The sequence below is a fragment of the Cucumis melo genome, chromosome 6 (genome assembly GCF_025177605.1).
Source record: "Cucumis melo cultivar AY chromosome 6, USDA_Cmelo_AY_1.0, whole genome shotgun sequence".
Lineage (NCBI taxonomy): Eukaryota > Viridiplantae > Streptophyta > Magnoliopsida > Cucurbitales > Cucurbitaceae > Cucumis > Cucumis melo.
In genome coordinates, this window is record NC_066862.1 from 1,604,600 (window position 1) to 1,630,006 (window position 25,407).

Here is a 25,407-nt window from a genome sequence, read left to right on the forward strand (position 1 = left end):
TTTCCTATGACGCCATGAAAAGTCAATGTCGGAGGCAATCCCCTTCCCCACTTTTTCCCTTAAATATTAACGAAAAATATATAGAAAATATAACAAAAATAATAACACCTCTTAGAGTTTATCAATTTATTTATTATTTATAGAATTTAAAATTTTTACTCAAATTTATTTTCTTTTGCTTAATTTTTTTCTACACTTTTTAGTTTAATTCTTCCTCCCAAGTGATTGGTTAGAAGTTGGATGAAGATAAATGAAGCATTTTAATTTTATTTAATCATTTGACTTTTCTTTAGTTAGAAAAAATAACATCGAAGAAAAAAGAAACTCAGATTTCTACTAAATTCATAAACTTGATTGGATAAATTTTTAGTTTTTCGTCAAATATAGTTGAGCCTAATTGATATTGCGAAGAACCAAAAAAAATTTAGTTAAAAATTTTCATCCTTATAAGTGAAACTAATGTGTTTTTTTATTACTTTAACAATATACAAAGTGAATAACTCAAGCATCTAATATTTACTTTATGCTAATCGAGCTACATACTTATAATTGTGAAATCACTACCTTTAAACTTAATTTTCAAAAACTAAATGGGCGTAATCAATTTGTCAAACAAAATCTCAACATTTTATCACTGGAAATGTTGCGTGATTCACATAACTATATGTACTATCGATTAATCTTGACATTCATTTACGAGTGATGAACCAACCTGTCACCACTGAATCGATTAAATAAACATTGAAACTGATTTTACTCGTAAAAGAATACAAGCCAATTGTTGGTGAGGTTGGTTTGTTTAATTTCGATGAAAGATTAGGAGCAAATTGAAAAGGAGGGAATAAGAAATAATAAGATTTAAGATGGAAAATGGAGTAAAAGAAATGAGGATTACGAGAAAAGCGCCAGCACAGCACAGCAACTCGGTTGGAACGTAACGTGAAGTGAACAAGAGAGAGAGAGAGAGAGAGACCTTCACTTTCTCCCGTCCACCGTCTCCCCCGCGCCTACGTTTCGTTTCTTCTATAAAATCCCATTCTTCAATCAATTTACTCTCTCTCTCTCTCTAACATGCAACTTCCTTCAATGGACTCCGTCGGTTCATCTTCTTGATTCCTTCAATTTCCATTTTCACTACAACACACCATTCCATCAACGTAGATTATGAAGAACGACGAGCAAGTTCGGACTCTCTTTGGGATTTCCCTTACTGATAGGCCTAAATGGCATCAGTTCCTCATTTGTTCTTCTGGGTTTTTCTTTGGTTACTTAGTCAATGGCATCTGTGAGGTATTTTTCGTTTTTGTTTTTCTGTTTGGTTGCTGAGAAATTTTTTTTTGCGGTTCAATGGATTTTCTACTCTGTTTTTTTTTTTTTTTGTTTTTTTTTTATCAGTTTCTGAAGGCTATTGCTAGTTTTAGTGCTGTGTTTTTGGTTTGTTGTCGGAAGGATTTTGTGATTGTTTGGTTGCATGTTACTCTGTTTGTTTCTCGAGAAAATTAAGTCTTGGCGAAAGAAAATCACTCTGAAAATTCATCACTCTTGATTTTAGCAGTCAAGTTAGAGATTCTTCCCTTATATTCCATTTCCATATCAAATAATTGCGGACAAATTATTTAAAAATATGAAAGTAGTCTTGAACTTTGACCTTTATGTCAGAAAATATCCCCACTCTCATTTTCTCTCCTAAGCTGTAATATTATATTTGATCTTTAGTAAATGTTTCAAAACTATTGTTATATTAGAAATCCAACTAAAATTGAGATTAGAAATTATGTGGCGGTGATCTAAAATAAATTGGGACCCAAACACTAAGCATCATCTGTTGGCCTGGGCTAAGATTGAATGAGCTCTGTTCAATCACCTAGGTTGAGTCGAACTAGTTTTCTTTAACACCCAAACATGGTAGGATCAAAGCGGGTTGTTCCCTAAGGTTAGGGGGAGCATGGGTAACTCGTAAGTTGGTACTACCACCCATCAATATTGAGGAAGAAAAGAATTAAAAATGACCCAAACATCACGACACTCGTTCATTGTCCTAAATTTTATTTATAATTTAAATGGATTTCTTCACCATCAATGGTTTTCAAACACTGATGAAAGTGTATGAATATCAAGGGTAGTTAAAAAAACAAAAGGACGCATCCTTAGCAGGAACAAGAAAAGCAAGACATAATCAGAGCAGCTGAGCACCTCTCACTCTACAACTCTTGAGAGCCTCACTCTGATCCTTTTTATCTTATGAATTTTCTAAAATAATTTAGCCAATAATTGGTGGGTTGCTTCTTTCATTCAAGGATTCAAATGTTTTTCACAAATAGGTTTATTTTCTATTTAATATTAGAACCTGTGAGATGAATATGGGTTGCTAATGTTTAGTTTTGAGATTGATCTTCTTATTACTTCCAAACTCTCCAAGATTAACTGAACTGAATCTCAATTTCTGCCTAATTTCTAGGAATATGTATATAACAAGCTGCAATTCAGGTGAGCCTTTTGATAAAACAAAAAAAGAAAAAGAAAAGAGATTATGGCCTTGAAATTTCATTTCATAACCCAATTTAACTATGTTAATATATGTTTGTTTGTTGGTGTAGCTATGGATGGTACTTCACATTTGTCCAAGGATTTGTGTATCTGTTTCTGATTTATCTTCAAGGCTTCACTGCTAAACAAATGGTGAATCCATGGAAAACTTATGTCAAGCTTTCTGCTGTGTTGATGGGTTCCCATGGCCTCACCAAAGGTTCTTTGGCCTTTCTTAACTATCCAGCTCAGCTTATGTTCAAATCTACAAAGGTAAAATTTTGCAGTTTTTGGCAAATTTGGATTGTTTCTATATGAAATGGAATTTTGTTTGTTTGGGAATACAACGTATTGGAGACTAACTTGTCTTTATGAGTTGGCGTTATGAATGTCGGTTGATAATCTCGTTGAAAAGTGATCTTGTAGCTTTTTTGGTTGAGTTTTATTCATCCGACTGATGCATTTTTTTCCACCCCATGAGTTTGCTTTTAGAATAGTTAGCAAGGGTAAGAAGTTGAATAGTGATAAGTTGGGAGTTGAGTTCACAATTGAGCGGTCAGAAGAACAAACTTCTTGAACTAAACAATGAGCAAAGTTCAGAGCTCCCTAGTTTCCTACTTTTATTTCCAAACTCTTTGGACCAAACACATCCTCTTAATTCGAATGTTTTTTGTTTTAATTTTGATTCTAAATGTTTTACCTTTTAAAAAATTGAGTTGACTCTTCTTTTTCAATTAAATTCTCATAATTACTTAGGGCCCGTTAACATTTTTATTTTAAGAAAAATGAAGATTTGGATGTTTCCTTTTCGATTTTTGACTACTTCTTAAAGAACCATTTGAATTCTCATCTAATTCTTTTCTTCTTCTTCTTTTTTTTTTTTTAAAAAAGAAAAAGGTTTCCAAAATCTTGTTCTCTGTTTCCAAAATTTTCTAAATTTTGCTTGTTTTTTCTTCAAGAACATCGATAGCTAAATATAGAAACTTATGAGCATAGATTTAAAGATTAATTTTTTAACAAAAAAGAAACAAACTGAGGCTAAATGTTAAAAAAGCAATTCATTTTTTTTAGCAGTATGAATTGGGTTCATTTAAGCTATTATTACGTCTCAGGTCGTATGCAGTTGGTAGCTTTTGTATTTAGTGGGCAGACAGGTCGTATGAACCATATTGCCTAAATTACATACACGCACAAATACTTTAACTTTACCCTTTACTTTTAAAAAATCACATTCTTTCTTTCTAAAAAGAAAAAAAAAAAGAATAAATTCATTTTAATGTTGCAATACTACTATCATGGGAGTATTCTAGCTAGTACTTGCTAGAATGTTGAATGGAAATTGAGACCTATGATGTGACAATAACATGAAAATTTGGGATTAACATGGAATTACAATATATTCTTGTTTCGGATTTCCACTCCAATGGTAATTTTAAAGAAATCTTTATGAATGACGTGATTTTTTCAATGAAAACGAGAAATTTTCCCTAAACAAAGGGTTAAGTTTATGGTTTTTTTCTTTCTTTTTTTAATATTGGAGGAGAATAGAACATTATAAAGCGGACAAATCAAAACTTTTAACAATTAAAATTTGAAAAATGGCCAAATATTTAGTCAGATTTAGCCATTTGAATTGTATTGAGTTAATCAAGATTTTGATGTTGCAGGTTTTGCCAGTGATGATAATGGGTGCTTTCATACCCGGCCTGAGGCGAAAATATCCGCCTCATGAATATGTTTCGGCTGTACTCTTGGTGGTGGGTTTGATCATCTTCACTTTAGCAGATGCACAAACATCTCCAAACTTTAGTATTCTTGGTGTGGTCATGATATCGGGGGCTCTAATCATGGACTCGTTTCTTGGTAATTTGCAAGAAGCCATCTTTACCATGAATCCTGAAACCACACAGGTGATCCTCATTGTCCCAACCTTTCTCCTGTGGTTGGTTAACTTCAACATATGAAAAAAGGGAAACTTAATTCCAAACTGATTGAACAGATGGAGATGCTCTTTTGTTCAACCGTCGTTGGATTGCCTTTCTTGATCCCACCCATGCTTTTGACGGGTGAATTGTTTAAAGCATGGACTTCATGTTCTCAGGTAGGAGTAATCTCTCTCTCTTTCTACATTTTATCAAATACCTTTTTCCCTTGCTTCCTTCTTTTTCCATTCCCTAATTTGCTGGGTGAAATACACTTTCTTAGATTAGAATACCACATGTTTTTATGCAGCACAAATATGTATACGGTGTGTTAGTTTTTGAAGCTATGGCAACGTACGTCGGCCAAGTCTCTGTTCTCTCACTCATTGCCCTATTTGGGGCAGCTACTACAGCCATGGTACTATTCGCTTCTTAAACCACTTCACACTTTACTTGCCACTCCTCCATGTGCTAAGTTAGGGAGTTTTGAATGCATTTTCAAGCATGCCATAAATGTCAACAGCGTCACTATTGTCCTAGTCTTTTCTTTTTAACCATTTTCAGAAATGATGCTCTCTAGGTTTCAGCAATTCTAAAGATGATATGATCTGTGAATCAACATTGAATACATCTGTTACGTTAATTCTAGTTTGGTCATAAAACTTCCCTATTCATCTGTCTTGATCTATAAATATCTAGAACTAAAAATGGATGGTAACATAAATGTTAAAGAATGAGAATATATATGATGATTTAAACCTTGTACTATTGTGATCATCCTAGTTGTAACAACTCATAACAATTGAATTCTGTCACAGATAACAACTGCTAGAAAGGCAGTGACATTATTGCTATCTTACTTGATATTCACGAAGCCATTAAGTGAACAACATGCGACGGGGCTGCTGCTCATAGGCATGGGGATCACGTTGAAGTTATTACCTGATTACAAGCCCAAGAACAAAGCTTCTTCAAATGCCAGGACCTCAAAACCACCTGCTAACAATGACAAAGACAATGAAATGGCTCATCAAATAGAAATTGAAAAGGATGAAGAAAGAAGGCCCTTGGTTTAAATTACTAGGATCCTGTTTTATTGTCATTTTTTTCTCTCAAATTTCATCTTACAAATGTAAGAAGGATGCACTCTCAGCTATACAATTTCAATATATTGCTTCTCCACATGAATTGGTTTCCGGATTTTCCAGTCTCAACTTCTAGATTGTCTTACCAAACAATGAAAAGATAAAGAAAAATTAATAGGGATTTGCTGCTTTGGAGGATTTTTCCATACACTAAAAATTAAGATCTACAATAATAAGAGAAGCTGAAGACTAAAGAGATAAGAAAAAGAAACTCCCAAAACTTTCACCTGTGTAGAGTACTTGGCAAATTACAAAAGTAGCAACTAATATGACCATTACATAACAATAAGACATGTGATATGCAAGCTATGTTTCTTTGTCAAAAAAGATCATAAAGAACTTGATAATCCTAGCATGAGATCCTTGGGCTGTGAGTAAGACAACTTACTGCAATGAGACATCTTGATGCTATACCTCCTGAATGAAAAGAAATTTGATGAGATTTGAACTATGTTTTGCCTAATCAACTACGGGCGCATTGTCATAAGCTTCTCTTGCATCAAGTACATCAATGCTATATCGCATGGAGAGGATTTCAACTTGTTCAGAAAATGACTTGTTCCCATTATCACCTATGTGTTTGATCATTTGAGACCAACGCTTTCTACATACATCACCATCTCTGTGTTCAAGCAGTTGGTCCCATTCCACATCTTCAATTGAGCAGGCATCCAAGCTAGAGAGAGCATCAACAAGCCGGTAGTCATCTACATCTGCCCATTCATTCTCAGCAACCATTGGCGATGTTAACTGGCGATACCATTTCTGGCAGCAAAGAGCAGTTGATCTTGTGGACAACACGTCGCTGATTGCTCCCCAGCAGATATTGTCACGAAGCATCCCATGCTTGGATCTTTTTTCCTCAGATGCCTTGAGTCGCAGGTCTTTGTTAACTAAATCAAATAATTTCTGGTACTCGTCTTGTGTCCATTGCCCTTTCTTCATATTGGGGAGTTTTATTCGTCTCCATGTATCTTTCACATGAAACCTGTGTTTTCCAAGGACATCCGCTAAGGCTTTCCAATCTGACCCATGTTCGTCATGAAACTTTCGAACAAATTCATATTCCTCAGGAGTCCATTTACGCGTTTCATCCCTTTCAAACAAGATGTGAGCTCTATAATATACACTCAAATAAGGCCTATAAGGTATAGCTTTTCCTATGTCCTTCCAACAACTTTTGACCTCTGGATACTCCCTGCAATGAAGAACCATTTTGAGACCTTCATCACCAAGAGCATGTTTCTCAATGTATTCGAAGACAGCCTTTTTCACTATCTCGTCTTCTTCTTTGGAAAACCGCTTGCCTCTAATTAAACCATCATCTTCCTTAGTTTTCCCACTACTTCGGTCATCAACTAGTGGAAAGATCTCCACATCTTCGGAAAATCTTACTTTCTTGGATGATCCCTCAGGCGATTGTTTTTCAGGAGAACTACTAATCTCCTTGTTCTCCCTCAATCCTGCTCCTCCTTCATGAACCTTTTCAGTTTTCTTCCTCTTCTTCTCCTTGGTAATAGGAGAAGAACTTTCTGTAGAATCCTCAGTTTTTTGCTTCTTTTTCTTCTTCTCCTTACCACTGTCTGGTTCTCTTTTATGATTATTTCCATCAATGCCTTCAGACAACTTAGCTTTTTTCTTCTTCGGCTTTTCCTCATCTTTTTTTACATAAGTTTCCGTCTCAGATTCAATTTCTTCTTTCCTAACCCCAGGTTCTGCATCAGACTCTATTTCTTCTTTCTGCTCGTCCTTTTGAGTGTTATGTTCCTTCTGCTTCTTTCTCTTCTTCTTCTTATTTTCTCCGTCCTTTTTATGAGGCCACTCAGTAGCAGATTCTATTTCTTCTTTCTTAACCCAAGGTTCTGTGTCAGACTCTTTCTCTTCTTTCTGCTTGTCCTTTTGGGTTTTATGTTCCATCTGCTTCTTTTTCTTCTTCTTCTTTTTCTTTTCTCCGTCCTTTTTATCTAAACCATCTGGCCACTCAGTCTTTTTCATTGTCCGCATCTGCATTTTGGCGTGAGCAGCCTCTTCATCTTGAGCAATCAACTCCGAAGTTGTCATCTAATAAAGAGCATGAATGTGTTAGCAAGTAAAAAATAGTAGTAAGAATAACAATTATATGACTGGAAGAACAGTTTTCCCCCATCAAATACTTGGTAAGATTTTAAGAAACTTTTCAATCAAGGAGAAATATGACAGAATCAAATGGACAACCATAAAAAAGGAAAACCCGACAAAAAAATACTGCTAAATTAATGTTTCTTGAAACAATTTACAAGTCAGCAATCATAAACTAAAAGTTATGTCCTTGAATTGAACCATCGCACAGTAGAATGTCATTTGATAAACCTGCTTCTTTATACTTTTTCTTCTTTCCATTTAGGAAAACCTGAAACTAGAAAGCTTTCTTTGAACCGAAGAGGGAAATTTGGAGAGATATCAATAAGTTGGGGCCTGAAAATCTTGAATGGTTTAATGCTGATTTTAATAACACAAGATGATACGCTTGAGATGATATAGGACTTTCTTTCATAAAGTAGTGAATATGAGCACGAACAACGCTAGCATTTGAAGATAGACCGAGCAAGTAAACACCTCTTGGTGTCACGTCTACTCTTTTTTAAATCATGCCAAAATTCTTATTCTAGTGAATAAACCCCCACCTATTTATGGGTTTAAATCTGCCCTGTGGGGATTTGCATATTATTAGTCATTCTACAAGGGCATTGAATTGGTGGAAGTTAACTAAAAAAACGCCCATAATAAAGTTGATTGGAGTGTTATGGATACTAGTTTTCAAATTATAGGCTTTCATAATAGAATTTAACCGTGAAAAGAAACTAATGAAGAGCATGCTTTGGGGTTTGCCAAGAATTCTTCGTGAGATACCAATCTAAAGCTTTCTATAACCTATCTTGAAGTAAATGGCTAACGCGCAAGCTATCCAACTCTGAAATTAACATCAATAACAGATAATTCCATAACCCTAGGCTAGGATACATGCCCTAATTTCACAATCGCAGAATTACGCAACAAACGAAATCCCGAAAATAGAAGAAATATCTTTCAACTACGTGAAAGAAAGAGATAGGGATTGAGAAAAGTACCTGAGATCGAGGTTCCGGCCAGTGAAGAAAACGGCGGGGAGAAAGACGGCGTTCGCGCGAGGGAGGTGGTGGTGCGACTGCGAGTAACAAAACAACACTTGAAGGACTCTTTTGTAATCAACCCCTCGGTTTTTTAATATTCTTTTTGGGAACATTTTAAAAACTAAAATTACAAAATATTGAAATTATTTACTAAATATATCAAAACTCATTCACCAATTTAGATTTTTTTTTTATATATATATTTTTAAATAGTTTCTTTTTTTATTTATTTTAATCGATGATTGGATGATTCATCCCTCATAAATTTATGATATATAATTTTTGCTTACGTCATAAGTTATTATGTTATTTTAAAATATCATAAATTAAGTAGACACTAAGATCACATTTATTCCATGGAGACGCAATAGATCGGTGGAAATAAAAAAGTTGAACGCTTGTTTACGCATGTTATGTAATTGTCCTAATGCATGAAACCCATATCCAAATCTGTAATAACATAATGCATTTGATTGATAAATTGAGAGTTTTCAATATGATTACGCTTAAGAATTACATCCTATAGTTATTGTTACGTTAATGTCACGGTGGAAAAACATCAATTTTGATATATTTACTATTGTTGTTATTGATTACATTACCGATATGCATGACTTCCAAAGATAGAGGAAACGGTAACAATACCTGTAAATTTTACGAAATTCTTAATTTTAAGTATGTGATATCAAAGATAATCCAATTACTTTTGCAATTCTAACTCACTGCCATTAATACATAAATGAAATTTCATTAAAATTATATCAATTTTCATTACGGTTTGGTAAACGTGACATAATTTCAAGCTTTAAAGACCAAATGTATATTTTATCTTTAAATTGTTAACAAACACAATCCATCAAAATGAACAAGAATAAACATATCGGAATGATTCATTATACATGAAAATATACTCAATTCTAATTACTATACTTTTGAAATAAAAACATATTAATTTAATCTCTAAAATGTATCAATTCAATTCGTACACTTTAATATTTTCACCAATTCTTAGTCTCTATCGTGAAAAATATGATTAATATTTAATAAAATTTCTCGGTAGGTACAAATCATTGAGTGATTGAGAGTAAGAAGATGTTCTTAAAATATAGATACTAATCATCAATTTGAATTGACTAGAGAAAAAATATACGTTTTAAATCATTAGATTTTACTTTAAAACTTTTTTCGTTTGTTTGGGTGACCAAAAAGTTTTTTTTAAAACATATATGTTACACAAAATTATTTTAAACAACAAACATTCTAATAGACATAAATACTTTGATATTATTTTGCTCTATTTATTATATTATATAAAGAGATGAAATAATTTTGTCCACAAACTACAATCTTCAAGGAGTCTTATCCAAAGGAGAAAAACAAATTTGGGGAAATCCATTTCCATTTTAGCCACAAAAATTTTATGTATTTTGGTAAGAGCAGCGGCCTTACCCAAAGCCAAGAAGAAGAATGGAAGAAGAATCCGAAGGCCATGGCAAAAACCTTCATCAAGTTTTGGTTTTAGGTTCTCCATGGGTATTACCCGCTCTCCGATCTCAATTCTCAAACCGATTCCATTTCCTCATACCATCTCTTTCCGATCTCCCTCTTCTTCAATTCCTTTCTTCTTATGCCCAATCCACACAGGCCTTACTCATCCCCGGCGGCTGCTTTCTGGTCACCTCCGCCGTCCTCGATTGCCTTCCGGCGCTCAAGCTCCTCGTCACTACTAGCGCCGGTGTTGACCACCTCGACTTGCCGGAGTTACGCCGCCGTCGGATCGGTATTGCCTATGTTCCGGACTTGTACTCTGAAGATGTCGCTGATCTTGCTGTTGGATTATTGATTGATGTTCTCATGAAGGTTTCGGCGGGAGATCGGTTCTTTAGGCTGCGGCTTCCGCCTACTACCAATGGGGATTTTCCTCCTTTCCGATTAAAGGTGCGATGGATTTCCCTATTTTAATTCAAAAATGATAAATTTGATAAAATATTTAGTTTAATATGTTTTTTTTAAGTACATTGTAACTAAAATATAATAAAAATTTTAAATTTATTTTACTATATTTAAAAATGTATTTTTTATGAAAAAAATCTAGTTTTGTATTGTTAACTTTCAAGGAAAAATAAATGGTTTCTTACAAAAAAAAAAAAAAAAAAAATAGATAAACTATTTATACTCTATAACAAAATCACTTAGACAAAATTTACTACACTTTATTTAATGTAAATATTTTGTCTAATGTTTTGTCTTTTACGATTTCACAAAAGTAAATATATTTTAAATTATAGCAAAATAAACTGAAATATTTATAAAATACACTAAAATTTTAGTGACTTAACTTTTAAATAAATCCTCTAAATTATTTTTTGTTTTAGTTTTTTTTGTTTGGAAATTTTAAAGATAATAATTTAAATTACTACTAAACACGTATTAAAACGGTTTAAACATGGAACGTAACTTTGTTTTTTCGGATCAAAACTTGTATGTTTTTATTCTTACTAAAAGAGTTGTATTTGGCTTTTGGTTTATGAATTTCATAGTTGAATTTTTTTTTATCACTTTGCAGTTAAATGGGAAAAGGATTGGGATAGTTGGCTTGGGGCAAATAGGGTCCAAAGTTGCCAAAAGGCTGGAGGGATTTGACTGCAAAATCTCATATAACTCAAGGACCAAAAAGCCATTAGTTCCATACTCATTCTACTCCAATGTACATGAACTTGCAAGCAACTGTGATGGCCTTGTAATTTGTTGCGGGTTAACGAAAGAAACCCAACATATGATCGATAGGGAGGTGATGGTTGCATTAGGAAAAGATGGAGTGATAATCAACGTTGGTCGAGGGGCGATAATCGACGAGAAGGCGATGGTTGAATGTTTGATCAAGGGAGAGATCGGGGGAGTTGGGTTAGATGTGTTTGAGAATGAACCTGAAATCCCCGAAGAGCTCTTTAATTTTGATAATGTTGTGTTGTCACCACATGTTGCTGTTATGACACATGAAACTTTGGTGGGATTGTCTAGGTTGGTGGTGGACAACTTGGAGGCATTGTTCTCAAACAAACCTTTGGTGTCTCCATTTCCTAATTAGCATAGGCTTAAATTATGTCCATGAAATTTGAAATATATTTCATCCTGATCCCAGGATCAAAATTGGTACGAGTTCATGTCTACCAATTAGAAAGCATACATGCCTAACAATTACAATAACACTTAACAACTGATATGTAAATATTGATTTTGTGAATGATGTAAATGATGTCAACAATACATGAACTCGTAATGAACAATGATAATAACCTTTATTTTTCCAAATTTTGTAATCAACTACAACATCAATTTATGTCTATTTTAATGGGGAAAAAGCATCGTTGATATTTTTTAGTCATAAATATCGTCAACCTTTTTCTTCTTCTTAGAGAACTAATGTTTGTGATATATCTATTGAAAGCAATTAACAACAACCCGAGACTTACGTGGAAACCCGAGAACCGGGAGAAAAACCACGATACTTTAGTTTTTATTATTTTTCTTATGAACAAAAACAATAGGTACAAAGGGAGTATAAATAGAGTACAATAGGAATAAGAAAGGAAAAGATTTAGGAAATATTTAGGAAATAAAATCTTATATTTTATTTTTTCCAAAAGTACTAATTCTAACACTCCCCCTCAAGTTGGGAGGTAAATATCAATGAGTCCCAACTTGCTAACGCAAAGGTCGAAGTGTGGTCGGAGAAGCCCCTTGGTAAGAACATCAGCAATCTGTTGGCTTGAAGGAATGTACGGAATGCATATGCTTCCACTGTCAAGTCTTTCTTTGATGAAATGCCGATCAATCTCAACATGTTTAGTTCTATCATGTTGCACTGGGTTGTTAGCAATACTAATAGCGGCTTTATTATCACAAAAAAGCTTCAATGGTGTCTCACATTCCTGATGAAGATCTGACAAGACTTTCTGGAGCCAAATTTCCTCACATATTCCCAGACTCATAGCTCTGTATTCAGCCTCAGCACTGCTCCTGGCCACAACACTTTGCTTCTTACTCCTCCAAGTTACAAGATTGCCCCAAACAAAGGTACAATAACCGGATGTAGACTTTCTATCAATAACAGATCCTGCCCAATCTGAGTCAGTATATGCCTCAATGGTCTTTCTATTTGTTTTTCTAAACATCAACCCTTTACCAGGTGTATTTTTCAAGTATCTCAGGATTCTGTTAACAGCTTCCATATGTTTCTCATAGGGAGCCTGCATAAACTGGCTGACAACACTCACAGCAAAGGAAATATCCGGACGAGTATGGGATAAGTAAATTAATTTACCTACAAGGCGCTGATATTGTTCTTTATCAACTGGAACTTGATCATCAGAGTTTCCTAGTTTACAGTTGAATTCAATAGGAGTATCAGCAGGACGACATCCCAACATACCTGTCTCGGTTAGCAAATCAAGGGTGTATTTTCTCTGAGACACGGAAATACCTTCTTTTGATCTAGCCACCTCCATTCCAAGGAAATATTTCAGATTTCCCAAGTCTTTGATTTCAAATTCATCACCCATTCTCTGCTTTAGTTGACTGATTTCTGTTTGATCATCTCCAGTCAAAACAATGTCATCCACATAAACAATTAGAATAGCTATCTTTCCTGTTTTGGAAGCCTTTGTAAATAAAGTATGGTCAGAGTGCCCTTGACTGTACCCTTGGGACTTGACAAAGGTAGTGAATCTGTCAAACCATGCTCTCGGAGACTGTTTCAGACCATATAGAGATTTTTGGAGTTTACACACCTCCTGACCAAATTGGGCTTCAAATCCTGGTGGGGGGCTCATGTAGACTTCCTCCACAAGGTCTCCATTCAAAAAAGCATTCTTAACATCCAGCTGGTATAGAGGCCAATCTTTGTTCACAGCAACAGATAGCAGGACTCTAACAGTATTCAATTTAGCAACTGGAGAAAAAGTTTCCGAATAGTCAATACCATAGGTTTGAGTGAACCCCTTTGCAACTAACCTTGCCTTGTGTCTATCAAGCGTACCATCTGCTTTGTATTTGAGAGAGAATACCCATTTGCATCCTACAGTTTTATGTCCCTTGGGTAGAGCACAGATCTCCCAAGTTCTATTCTTTTCGAGAGCCTTCATCTCTTCCATAACAGCATTCTTCCATTCAGGACACTCTAGAGCAGTGTAGATATTTTTCGGTATTATGGTAGAGTCAAGGTTTGCTGTAAATGCTCTAAACTGTGGAGAGAGATTATCATAGGAAACATAGTTGCAAATGGGATGTTTAGTGCATGATCTGGTACCTTTTCTCAATGCAATTGGAATGTCAAGAGAGGGATCATACTCATCAAGTTTTCTTGTATGACCCTGTTCAGCTTCATCGTTACTGGTTTCTATTCTCACCTCAGTCTCATCATCACGGTTCTTTTCTTCCATATTTTCAAGAACAGCAACATCAGACTTGTCATTCTCACTCATTGTATTATTAGTACAAGGTTTTGTAGGGTTTTCCATACCTTGGTCTCGAGGAGGTTCGAAATTTTGGACTGGAGCCGGCGGTTGACTAGTAGGGGACCCAACTTCCTTTCTGAGATTCCTCCTGTAATATGTTTTCCAGGGAACTTGGTTTGTGGGTAAGATTATGGGATGAGGATCAATGTCAGACACGGTAATAAGAGTAGGTTCAATAAATTCAAAGGTGTTGTTAGACTCTTCACTCACATTCTCCCCCTGAAGATGGCTAACAGGAAAGTATGGTCGGTTTTCACAGAAAGTAACGTCCATAGTGACAAAATATTTCCTAGACGGCGGGTGAAAACATTTATAACCGTGTTGGTGAAGGGGATACCCAACAAACACACAGGCCTGAGCCCGAGGGGTAAATTTGGTCTGATTAGGGCCGAAATTATGGACATAGGCGGTGCACCCAAACACACGAAGAGGAACCTCAGAAACAAGACGAGTAGAGGGGTAAGACTCCTTAAGACAATCTAAGGGAGTCTGAAGGTGGAGGATACGAGAAGGCATTCTATTGATTAAGTGAGCAGCTGTAAGAATATCATCTCCCCACAGATATGATGGAAGGGAAGTGGAAAGCATAAGTGAGCGGGCTACTTCCACAAGGTGTCGGTTTTTTCGTTCGGCCACTCCATTTTGTTGAGGAGTGTAGGCACATGAGGTTTGGTGAACAATCCCCTTGGAGGCTAGAAATTCACTAAGGTTATGGTTTTGGAATTCCCGACCATTATCACTTCGAAGAATTGCAATTTTTGTATGAAATTGTGTTTTGATAGTATGATAGAAGTTTTGGAAAATGGATGGAACCTCGGATTTATCTGAGATAAGGTAGACCCAGGTGAGACGGGTATGGTCATCAATGAAAGTTACAAACCACCGCTTTCCCGAGGAGGTGGTGACCTTGGAAGGACCCCAAACGTCACTATGGATGAGGTTAAATGGTTGTGTAGGTTTATATGGTTGTGAGGGAAAAGAGACTCGATGTTGTTTTGCCCGGATACACACATCACAAGATAGAGAAGAGACATCAACTTTAGAAAAAAGGTGGGGAAATAAATGTTGCATATATGTAAAGTTTGGGTGGCCCAGTCGAAAATGCCACAACATACAGTCTTGTTCAGAAGTGCTAAAGTAGGATGACAGTAAACTAACCCTAGACAAACTACTACATGAGGTATCATCATCAAGGATGTAAAGTCCCCTGCTATGCCGGGCAGTGCCAATCGTCCTCCCCGAGCTCATGTCCTGAAAATAAACCGATTCAGGTAAGAAGATAGCTTTACAATGCAACTCACGAGTGATCTTGCTTATAGATAACAAATTGTAAGACAGTTTAGGGACATGCAAAACATTCTGGAGAGCAAAACCGTCAAAGGGAACTATTTGTCCTTTGCCAGCGATCGGAGCTAGAGAGCCATCGGCTATTCGGATTTTTTCATTACCGGCACACGGGGCATATGAGATAAAGTGTTCTGAAGAACCTGTCAAGTGATCTGTAGCCCCCGAGTCTAAGATCCAGGGATTCTTCCCATCAACGCTAATAAGCCCAAGGGACTGAGGCATACCTGACTGAGCAATGGCACCCAGAGTAGGAGTCTTGGTCTGGCTCACAGTAGGATCAGTTGATTGAGAAGTGCTAGCAGGTGTAGTCTCACTAATGTAGGCACGTCCTGAGTTCTGTTTCTCGTTGGAGGACCGTTTCTTACCTCCTGGGGGACGACCGTGGAGTTTCCAACACTGATCCTTGGTGTGCCATTGTTTCTTGCAGTGCTCACACACAGGAATTGACTTCCCATTATTCTTGTCACTGTCATGATTTGAGGACCGAGCGCTAAAGGCTGCGGAGTCAATGGTAGGGGTAGTCAATACACCCATGGCATTAGTGCGATCCTCTTCCAGGCGGACTTCAAAACAAACTTCCATTAGGGAGGGAAGAGGTCTTTGTCCGAGTATACGACCACAAACATTATCAAATTTGGGATTAAGTCCTGCAAGGAAGTCATAAACACGGTCAGCCTCTTCAAGTTTAGCATATTGTGTACTGTCATTTGGTGTGTCCCAAACTGTCTCTCTGCACAAATCCATCTCTTGCCAGAGGAGAGAGAGCTTGTTAAAATAGGTAGTTACGTCCAAGGTCCCTTGTTTGCAATTATGGACCTGTTTTCGCAGTGTATATAACCGAGAGGCATTCTGTCGTTTCGAGTAAAGGGTCTGAGTTGTATCCCACAAATCTTTTGCTGTGGCTGCATATAGTAAAGGCTTGCCGATCTGTGGTTCCATACTATTAATCAGCATGGACCGAATAAATGAGTCCTCTCCTTTCCAGAGTCGTTCCAAGGCGTCTCCCGGTGGAGGACGTACAGTCTCTCCAGTTAAGAATCCGAACTGGTATCGACCTTCGAGGAACATCTTTATTGATTGGGACCAAGAAAAATAATTTTGACCATTTAATTTTTCGCCTGAAAAATTCCCTGTAGACGAACCCAAAGAGCCAGTTATATAATTTGACTGTGAATTAGGGAACGAAGTTACCGGGTTCTTGGAATACATCGGCAACTCGGTTGGTTTGGAATGCGTTGAAGATTCGCTCGCTTCAATGTCCGATCTGTTTTGGGGTTGATCAATTCCGTTACCAGAAAACAGCGGTTGCTGTAAAGGGTCAACGTACAGCTGCTGCTTACTGTACTGATTTGACAAATTTACGGTTGAGGGATGCTGTCCGGAGCTCGTAGACGGCGCATGAGGATGCGGATGGCCGGAAGGGTTTGACGGCTGGACATCCGACGGTGCGTAGAAGGGAACGGGATGGGCGGTGACGTGAAACGGCGGCGGCGCGTGGGCCCACGCGCCGGACACGAGCGGCGCGTGAATCAACTTCTGGTCAGACGGCGGCGCGTACGGCTGCGGAACCACTCCCGTTGGGTAGATCGGCGGTTTCTGTAGGTTCTGGAGCAGTTTCTCCATGGCGGCGGCGACGGCGGCGTCCACGGCGGCGGCGATTCCGGCGGCGGCGGCGGCGGCGGCGGCGACGGGTTCAGTTTCGATCTGGGTTTCTCCTAGGTTATTTTCTAGGGTTTCGTTATTGCTTTGCTCTGATACCATATTGAAAGCAATTAACAACAACCCGAGACTTACGTGGAAACCCGAGAACCGGGAGAAAAACCACGATACTTTAGTTTTTATTATTTTTCTTATGAACAAAAACAATAGGTACAAAGGGAGTATAAATAGAGTACAATAGGAATAAGAAAGGAAAAGATTTAGGAAATATTTAGGAAATAAAATCTTATATTTTATTTTTTCCAAAAGTACTAATTCTAACAATATCATTACTCTTGTTTTGCATTCAATAGCTCTAACAGTTTTTTCCTTCAAAATTTTCTATCATCCTGCAAATTTTGATTAGTAGAAAGCTCTCTAAAAGTGGTCATTAATCTCTAAGATATTTTGGACAATATGTGGGGTGGAGATATCAAAACATTGTCTTCAAAATTAATGGTACAAACACTATCCGAATAGAGGGTTATTGATCTCTAAGATTATCCATTAGAGCAAGGAGTTTTTCTTCTAGATGGATCAAGTTTAAGGAAAATGTATCCTTACCTAAGATTTAAAAGAGGATTACTAAAGTTTGAAGTTAGTCTTAATCATAACTTGTTTTAAAAGCTCTATTTCATCTTCAAATTTCATTCAAATGTTTGCAAAAGATTTTACATTTGAAATAAGTGAAGGAAATTGATAAGGTTCTTTGGGTTTTATAAATTGAACAACAAACGTGACAAAAAGGAAATGGTGATCAACCGGAAATTAATCTTTTGTTTTTTGAGTTTTTTTTTAGAGTAGTTTTTATCCTCCTTCATAAAACATTTGAATTTTTAATAGTTTGCAAAAAACAATTTTTTGAAAAATACTCAACTAAGTTTTTACAACTTTACATAATTTTAAAATTTAAAAAAAAAAAAAAAACTTTCAATCGGAATGTGTTTATAAAAACCAAATAGTTATCAAAGATGGAAGATTATAGATCTCAACATCTTATGTCTAATCCATCCTTAGAAATGTCCAAGAAATCTATTATTAACTTCAAGGGAGTGTGTAATTCTATCAAATAAACTTTGCTTCTCTAATGATTTTTGCTCTTTCATTTTTCTTAGAAAAAGGATTGATGATATCGAAGAGAGTCAGTCCCTGTGTACTATCAATCAACTAGTTTGCTCCTGAAGCTCCCATGGTGTACAGTAGTAGTTTAGACTCTACCCTGTCTCCTAAAGAAGGGAAGGCATCCCACCTATCCTCATAGCAACTTAGCTAGTTGGCTTTGCTATCAAGAGATGCCATTCTGTGCATTCTTTCACAACGTCCATAAATGGTACCTCACAACGTTGTCTAAACTAATTACCAAAGTATGATGATGGTCATTTACACCAACATTTCTCTATCGAATGATTATGCTCTTGATTTCTACCACAAGATCTCAGATGGAGTTTCCATTATCATAAAATAATTGACGAAACGTATCAGAAATATCAATAAATATGGACCTAACAGTAATATAAGGGTTATTCGAGCACCTGGATTGAAAGTGGGAATAATATCTACATTCTCTTATTCTTGGTGTGCTGGTCTCTTGCTCCAATCATATAACACGTGCTCCCACTCTCTTTATCCAGAGCAATACCCTGATTCAAATCAATCGATTAATTGCAAAGTTTTCAAACAAAATCAAAATTAATATCCAGTTTTCATCAAAATGTATAAAAATGATATATGTTAAAGAGTGTGTTACCATGTCCATGTCATGTTGCGTCCATCTCATTATTGTACTTGTGCTACCTAGGTAATATATATCCTGTGCACAATAGATTTCAAAGTAAGAGATCTCGCTTTCAGGGCCAAATAGGAGAATCATCAACAAACAAGTAGCCATTACTCACGAACGATTTCCCAGAAACATCCCAAGTGAAGTTATGACAGATTTTTTACAGGAAAAAAAAAACTAGTGTTAACCTATTCATAAGGAAAAAGGTAGGCCAGTTCTAATCTCACACCAGAAAGAAAAGGGAGAGATTTTTCATCAGAATAAAACGTACCTGGGCCTGAGCCTATATAGAAATGTTAACCTCCCTCATGACTTTAGCAGCATCCTCTGGAAAAACAGGATTGATGTAGCAACCAGTTCCTAGTTCAAACCCCCCTACACCAGAAAGGTGAGGAACAATCTGAAAAAACCAGTGGCTGTAAGCTAAGTCTGAATCCGAAGCCTGCAAGGGAGAAGTGTGAATCATGAAGTTGAATGGTGGTTTGTTCAGCTGCAGAGACATCTTTATGAGTGTCACTTTCAATAGCCCTCCAAGATCAACAGCCTGCACTGCACATGAATCACACCATATTTTGTTGTGCCCATCAAATGAGTGTCATGATTTGAATAAAGTTAGAATTACAAGATTGATCCCTGAAGTTCTAGAATTGCATCTATTTAGTTTATGTAGTTTAAATGTTTTTCACATCTTACCGAATTCGTAAGGGTGTGTATCTATCCACTCTGAATAGAGTTTAGATTACAGTTTGATTCTTGAAGTTTTAGAATTGTGTCTATATAGACCAAGTACAAATGTTTTTCACATCTTTCCGAACTCTTAAGAGTTTGTATCAATCTACTACGTCTTTGAAAATTTGTGTCTAGTAAGTCATACCATTAACTCCGTTTAATGTAAGCATTAAAATAATGAAATTAACAAATGAATCTTATAAGACATAGCATAATTCAGAGCCAAACTTATATGGTTTAACTTTTGATTTACCTTCTCCTGGTCTAGCTCATGAAAATGAGAAACATGGTCACGGGGAACGATCCAGAGCTCAAACGGAAACGAAGCTGCATAGGGAACAACAGAAATGAAATGGACTGATTCATCAACCAAAAGGTCCTTTGTAGGAACATGACAAATGCTACATTTCCCCGTCTCATTGAAATACTGCTTCATACTATCAAGTCGAGTAGTAACAGAGGGAGGAATGACTGGAAGACCCACCATCTGACTGTGGGAGTGCGTCATTGATGCCCCAGCTGAGGCACCATGGTTTTTAAACACCTATCGGAAATGAAAAGAGATAGCAATTCAAAATCCTAACGCACCCCACGTGTTCGACGAAATGAAGATGACACGACACAGAAGAAAACACATGGAAAATCGTCTCAAAACCCCCAATAACGAGCATTATACAGAAGAGAATAAGAACCTGAACATATTTGATGCTGTCATCGCTTGCGAGCTGCAGAATCCGCTTCTTATACGCAAAAAGAACTTGAGCGACATCCTCGGGGGTCAAATCAGAGAGATGAACTGAGTGAACAGGAGACTCAATGATGACGTCGTGGAACCCATACCCGTCCAAAAGGCAACCCCATAAGAGTGAACCGGAGCTCAGGGAAGTTGAAGAATCGAGATCCTTATCCCTACTGAGAGCAGGATAGAGATTTTGAATAACGCGAACTTTCCAGTCGGGGTTCTGAGGAGGAAATCGAAAGATCTCGGGAGCGCAGTGGTGCTCTTGGCCAATGCAGAAGGGGCATGTTTGAGGAGAATCAGTAGAAGAAGGGGCTGGGGATTTGGATTTGAAATCGGAGGGTCGTTTAGCTCGAGCAGGTGAGAATATGACCCAACGATTAGTTACTGAGTCCTTCCGGAGTTCGGGACGGCGAGATTCAACCGGCGACGCCATTTTCCACGGCGAAAGAGGCTGAAAGAAATTCTGACCGGATAGCCTAGAACGTTGTTAGGTAAGTTTCGGCGGGAGATCCGTTTGTGAGCTTAGGGCTCCGCCCTTCCGTTTTCTAAACCGGAATTTTCCTCTTCCCATGATCCGTTTCGGATTACTTTTTCTTTTATACTCTAAAAGGAAATCGAGTGGATGGATCGAACCGAAGGGATTGGTTAGTGTTTGAATAGTTAAATTCACTCTTCCTTCGTTCGATTCAAATATTTACTAAATAGTTCGATAAACTTCTACTAATCGATAATCACTTTAAATTTAAAGAGTTTTTTTTTTAACAACAAAATATTTACCATAACAATCTTAAAAACGAAAAAAAACCTTAAATGCTGAAAAAAATAAAAAATGTCTAATCATTAATCGACTACGCATGTAAACTTTTTTCTAAATGATCATAATACGCGATCATGAATCGTGTAGATAATAATATACTTATATATGATCATGTACTTCTAATGATATAAACAATTTTTCAAATCTAAACTATCGTATCTTTAAATCATATTCATACGATTATGTAATTATTTTTAAATGGTTTCAATGTATTGATCATGTTAAATGAATAGGTCGAATAGGTAACTAGTCGATCACTAATGATATTAATATTTGGTGTTTCGTTATATTTATAAAAATTAATCTAATTTTAACCTAACTCAAAATCAATTTTTTAAAAAATTTGAAAATAAAATCTATTGAAATGTTTAACACGCTACTTTTACTTATAAATGTAAAGATACGGTTAAATAACAAATTTCGAAAATAACGTGGTTTGATATATAAACTTAATATTAGGTTTGGTGGGAACAAAAATTTCACTTAGAAACACCAAAAGATTAAAAACAAATATTGTCCAAATTTCACACTAAAAACCTAATTTAGTCGAGAGAGAAAATAAAGAGAAAAAAACCGCCAATTTTATATTTCTTTTCTTTTTCTTTTAGATAATTCGCCGATAAACCCTAAACCCTTTCCGGTGCTCCGTCAGTGTTCATCGATGCTCAATCTACCTCATGTTCGTCATCAGAACAATTTCCCGCGAAAAATCAATTCCTCGTCCTCATACATCTTTCAACCCATGTTCCTTCTACTCCAAACTCCGCGAACTCTACGCCTTTGAATTCCCATCTTCTGTTTCCCCATCGCCGCCGGAGCCCAAACCGCGCTCAAACAAACCTCCGAAGCCGCGGTACAAACCGCCGTCGTCGCTCGATCTAGGCGACAAGAAGCCAAGGCGTTCGAATTTGCCGTTCGATTTCCAGTACAGTTACACGGAGACTAGCCCCTCTGTGAGGCCTATTGGGCTTCGAGAACCGAAGTATTCGCCGTTTGGTCCTGGCCGACTTGATCGGAAATGGACTGGGGTGTGTGCCCCGGCGGTGGATCCGAAGGCGACCTCTGTGGAAGGCATGGAAGATCCGAGACTGGAAGAAAAGAGGAGGGTCATGAGGGAGAATCTTCAAGGGGAGCCATTGACAGGAGCCGAGAGAAAGGCCTTGGTGGAGAAGTGTCAAAAGAATAAAACAAAGAGGCAGATTAATTTGGGTATGTGATTTTATGGGGTCTGCTAACTGCAAAGATTGAAAATTTTATGATTTTGTTCCAAATTTTGTTGAATTGTGGTGAAAGTATTTGAAAATTTAGGTGATCGTGTGGTTTTTTCTTTCCATCCTTTTAATGGGTTGTTCAATTTTTGTCTTGTATCTGCAAGTTATTTTGTTACCTTGGAATTTTTTCTGTATTAAACTATTGGGTTTGATTTTCTCAAAATTAGAGTCTGTACTCCGGAGTAGTAGTCAAGAAAAGAAATATGTGAACTAACGAATGGGCATTATTATGCTTGTTTATTGGTATCCATGTTAATGATGTTATTTTTATAATTTTTTGTTTCACTTTCGTTATTTCAATGGTAGGTTGTCATTCCAACCCCTCATTCCGATGTTTGAACCATGAGGTTTAGAGAAATAGTGACATGTTGATAGATATTTTATTATATCATGAACCCTTATCTCTGATAAGTTGATTTCGAGTGTTGGAATATCGAAGCATCTCATATGTTATTTGTATGTTGGGCATTCCCTTGCGGAAGCTTCATTAATCTATCGTGAGATTTAAAGTTGTAGGTCTTGAAATAGTTCGAGAAACTTTAGATACCTGGAAATTATTAATATTTCTGCATTATTTCACTATTTGATTCTTACCCTAGATGAAAAAAATATAGAGGTGGATGATAAGATCGGTGGTCTGGTATAGAGGATGGTGTTTTCTTATCGTCTGTAATTAACAGGTGTTACATGGATAATGAGAATATCTTATTTTCTGTGCCTATATTACTGAGAAATCTTATAATATGATCCCTGTAATGAACTAGCTCTATTGTTGTAATGGCATTTTCTTTTCTATGTGGTTGTAGGAAGAGATGGTTTGACTCACAACATGTTAAATGATATTCATAATCACTGGAAACATGGTGAAGCAGTGAGGATCAAATGTCTAGGAGTTCCCACTGTAGATATGAAAAACGTGTGCACACAACTTGAGGTATGGTTTTCATTTCTTTGGCTGGAATCATCTTGCTTTAGATAGAAGTTTTTAGTTCTTCATTTCTTAAGTTATCGGGTTGCATTCCACAAATTATATCAACTAATTGAAAATGTCTTTTGCGTCACTCACACCCTTTGGCACTTTTTTTAATTTGTATGGCATGATAACACCTACCGCTTAATGTCTGTTTACTTCAAGCTTTGTCCATGATTGCAGGACAAAACCTTTGGAAAGATCATTCATAGGCATGGTGGTTTGCTTGTTCTATACAGAGGGAGGAACTATAATCCCAAGAAAAGGCCATTCATTCCCTTAATGTTATGGAGACCCCATGAACCTATATATCCCAGGCTGATTAAAACTACAATTGATGGACTAAGCATTGATGAAACAAAAGAAATGAGAAAGAAAGGACTAGCTGTTCCTGCTTTGACAAAACTTGGTATGTGTTTGAGAACTTTTTTAGTAAAACTTCTTTCCACTAATTATCATATCATCACAAGGTCGTTGACTAACACATGATATCTATGGACTTTAGCAAAGAATGGTTACTATGGTAGTTTAATACCCATGGTTCGAGATGCTTTTCTCTCCTGCGAGTTGGTTCGAATTGACTGTAAAGGCCTTGAGAGGAGTGATTACAAGAAAATTGGCTGCAAGCTTCGGGTAATGGCCGTCTCCTTCATGCCTTTTACATAACTATTCTTAAATTCTTAAATCTTATAAAGCAAAGAGCCTTATAATATGCCATGAGTGTTGTTCTCTGATCACCATTTTTTCGTGGCTGAATTATTTCCATTTTTTTTTCTTAAATCAGGACCTCGTGCCTTGTATCTTGGTGACGTTTGATAAGGAGCAGATTGTAGTTTGGAGGGGCAAGGATTACCAGCCCTTAGACATTGGTTATCTTACGGTCAGAGAGACCTTTGATGATGTTGATGGGAATACAGGTTGTGTTGACGATAAGGTCGTGATGGAGATGTGAACATCGATTACTGTGATGCGGGCTTTCATTCTGGTAATAGTGACAGTGAATAGTCCCTTGGTTGCTTCATATCACGTGCAAATCGTTCTACCAAAATAATATTATGATCCTTTTCGCCTGAAGGTTGACCCATATACCATATTCTTTGCCCATATCTTCTGTTTGCCTTATTCTTGTGCTCTTCCTGAATGGAGTGAAAATCTTGTTCGGAGATTCAACCATCTAATTTTTTGGTCAAAGGTACATATCTTAATAGGTTAACTATGTCGAAATTGAGTTGAGTCGTATCATGTCACATATTAGCATACCATTTCTTTCCCGATTAAGATGTATAATGGATGATCATCGATTATTAACGGTAGCGTTCATTTGGATTGGATTCAAAAACAATACGTCAAGCCTTTCTATTATTGCACTGGTTAGGAAAGCTAGGATGTGTTTGGAAAAATGTATTTAGAAATGTCATAGTTTTTTAAAACTTTTTTTTTTTGTTTAAATTAAAGTGCTTCAAAAAGCTGAGCAATTATCAAATATATCATTTCCTTTCACTAAAAAATGTCACCCATTTCAAAAGTAAATACTAGAAAATTCTCTAAGCATGTTGAACAATATTGATGGCTTTGAGTTTGCTCATCAACTTCGTCATCTTTGTCGTATATGTTTTAAAAATTAATTTGCTTTTATCTTTATAACTACTACTTTTAAATAAATATTTGTTCACTGTATATTCAATCGGTTAGATTATAGTGTTTAATATGTATCAAACTTTAAAGATATTTTAAAATATTTCACAAGATTTTGAATATTCGAATATAATAAATGTAATTACACAATGATTAAAAT

At 36.4% G+C, this 25,407-nt stretch overlaps 5 protein-coding genes across 12 annotated transcripts; 3 read left to right on the forward strand and 2 right to left on the reverse strand.

Annotated features, from left to right (window-relative positions):
* The first annotated feature begins 877 nt into the window (after window positions 1–877).
* Window positions 878–5,632, forward strand: LOC103483315 (UDP-galactose/UDP-glucose transporter 2-like). Its single transcript, XM_008439889.3, has 7 exons — window positions 878–1,290; window positions 2,459–2,487; window positions 2,598–2,799; window positions 4,194–4,436; window positions 4,526–4,627; window positions 4,759–4,866; window positions 5,267–5,632. Exons 1-7 carry the CDS (start codon window positions 1,165–1,167, stop codon window positions 5,522–5,524), a joined length of 1,068 nt encoding a protein of 355 aa, XP_008438111.1. The 5' UTR covers window positions 878–1,164; the 3' UTR covers window positions 5,525–5,632.
* On the reverse strand, window positions 5,169–8,839 carry LOC103483314 (RNA polymerase I termination factor). Of its 3 annotated transcripts, none has more exons than XR_536559.3 (3): window positions 8,701–8,839; window positions 5,982–7,654; window positions 5,169–5,444 (listed from the first exon to the last, which is right to left on the reverse strand). XR_536559.3 is itself a non-coding variant. In XM_051085906.1 (3 exons), exon 2 carries the CDS (start codon window positions 7,652–7,654, stop codon window positions 6,053–6,055), a length of 1,602 nt encoding a protein of 533 aa, XP_050941863.1. In that variant the 5' UTR covers window positions 8,701–8,839; the 3' UTR covers window positions 5,169–5,444; window positions 6,008–6,052. The 3 variants fall into 3 exon arrangements, 2 of the variants coding, with proteins under 2 accessions (XP_050941863.1, XP_008438110.1); XM_051085906.1 differs by having other exon boundaries at window positions 6,008–7,654; XM_008439888.3 differs by lacking the exon at window positions 5,169–5,444 and having other exon boundaries at window positions 5,792–7,654.
* Window positions 8,840–10,006: 1,167 nt separating this feature from the next.
* LOC103483317 (probable galactose-1-phosphate uridyltransferase) lies at window positions 10,007–21,182 on the reverse strand. 6 transcript variants are annotated; one of them, XM_051085483.1, is made up of 6 exons: window positions 20,505–21,169; window positions 20,066–20,356; window positions 19,355–19,632; window positions 19,051–19,113; window positions 18,836–18,943; window positions 10,007–10,695 (listed from the first exon to the last, which is right to left on the reverse strand). In XM_051085483.1, the coding sequence occupies exons 1-3, from the start codon at window positions 20,985–20,987 to the stop codon at window positions 19,603–19,605; spliced, it is 804 nt and encodes a 267-aa protein (XP_050941440.1). In that variant the 5' UTR covers window positions 20,988–21,169; the 3' UTR covers window positions 10,007–10,695; window positions 18,836–18,943; window positions 19,051–19,113; window positions 19,355–19,602.
* Window positions 10,210–11,898, forward strand: LOC103483318 (glyoxylate/hydroxypyruvate reductase HPR3-like). Its single transcript, XM_008439891.3, has 2 exons — window positions 10,210–10,680; window positions 11,309–11,898. Exons 1-2 carry the CDS (start codon window positions 10,210–10,212, stop codon window positions 11,828–11,830), a joined length of 993 nt encoding a protein of 330 aa, XP_008438113.1. The 3' UTR covers window positions 11,831–11,898.
* A 720-nt stretch (window positions 21,183–21,902) lies between the features above and the next one.
* On the forward strand, window positions 21,903–24,954 carry LOC103483319 (CRS2-associated factor 1, mitochondrial). The gene is made up of 5 exons (XM_008439893.3): window positions 21,903–22,580; window positions 23,449–23,576; window positions 23,796–24,021; window positions 24,118–24,245; window positions 24,397–24,954. Exons 1-5 carry the CDS (start codon window positions 22,049–22,051, stop codon window positions 24,562–24,564), a joined length of 1,182 nt encoding a protein of 393 aa, XP_008438115.1. The 5' UTR covers window positions 21,903–22,048; the 3' UTR covers window positions 24,565–24,954.
* The last annotated feature ends 453 nt before the right edge of the window (window positions 24,955–25,407 follow it).

Bases quoted from the DNA above. Each gene is read 5' to 3' on its own strand.
- LOC103483314 (XM_051085906.1), bottom strand. From the start codon at position 7,654: ATGACAACTTCGGAGTTGATTGCTCAAGATGAAGAGGCTGCTCACGCC.
- LOC103483317 (XM_051085480.1), bottom strand. From the start codon at position 20,987: ATGGCGTCGCCGGTTGAATCTCGCCGTCCCGAACTCCGGAAGGACTCA. The intron at 20,357-20,504 runs GTTCTTATTCTC...CATTTCCGATAG, and splicing joins ACAGCATCAAATATGTTCAG to GTGTTTAAAAACCATGGTGC. The intron at 19,628-20,065 runs GTAAATCAAAAG...TGTGCAGTGCAG, and splicing joins ATGAGCTAGACCAGGAGAAG to GCTGTTGATCTTGGAGGGCT.
- LOC103483315 (XM_008439889.3), top strand. From the start codon at position 1,165: ATGAAGAACGACGAGCAAGTTCGGACTCTCTTTGGGATTTCCCTTACT. The intron at 1,291-2,458 runs GTATTTTTCGTT...CCTAATTTCTAG, and splicing joins TAGTCAATGGCATCTGTGAG to GAATATGTATATAACAAGCT. The intron at 4,437-4,525 runs GTGATCCTCATT...CTGATTGAACAG, and splicing joins TGAATCCTGAAACCACACAG to ATGGAGATGCTCTTTTGTTC.
- LOC103483319 (XM_008439893.3), top strand. From the start codon at position 22,049: ATGTTCGTCATCAGAACAATTTCCCGCGAAAAATCAATTCCTCGTCCT. The intron at 23,577-23,795 runs GTATGGTTTTCA...CCATGATTGCAG, and splicing joins ACGTGTGCACACAACTTGAG to GACAAAACCTTTGGAAAGAT. The intron at 24,022-24,117 runs GTATGTGTTTGA...TATGGACTTTAG, and splicing joins TCCTGCTTTGACAAAACTTG to CAAAGAATGGTTACTATGGT.
- LOC103483318 (XM_008439891.3), top strand. From the start codon at position 10,210: ATGGAAGAAGAATCCGAAGGCCATGGCAAAAACCTTCATCAAGTTTTG. The intron at 10,681-11,308 runs GTGCGATGGATT...ATCACTTTGCAG, and splicing joins TTCCTCCTTTCCGATTAAAG to TTAAATGGGAAAAGGATTGG.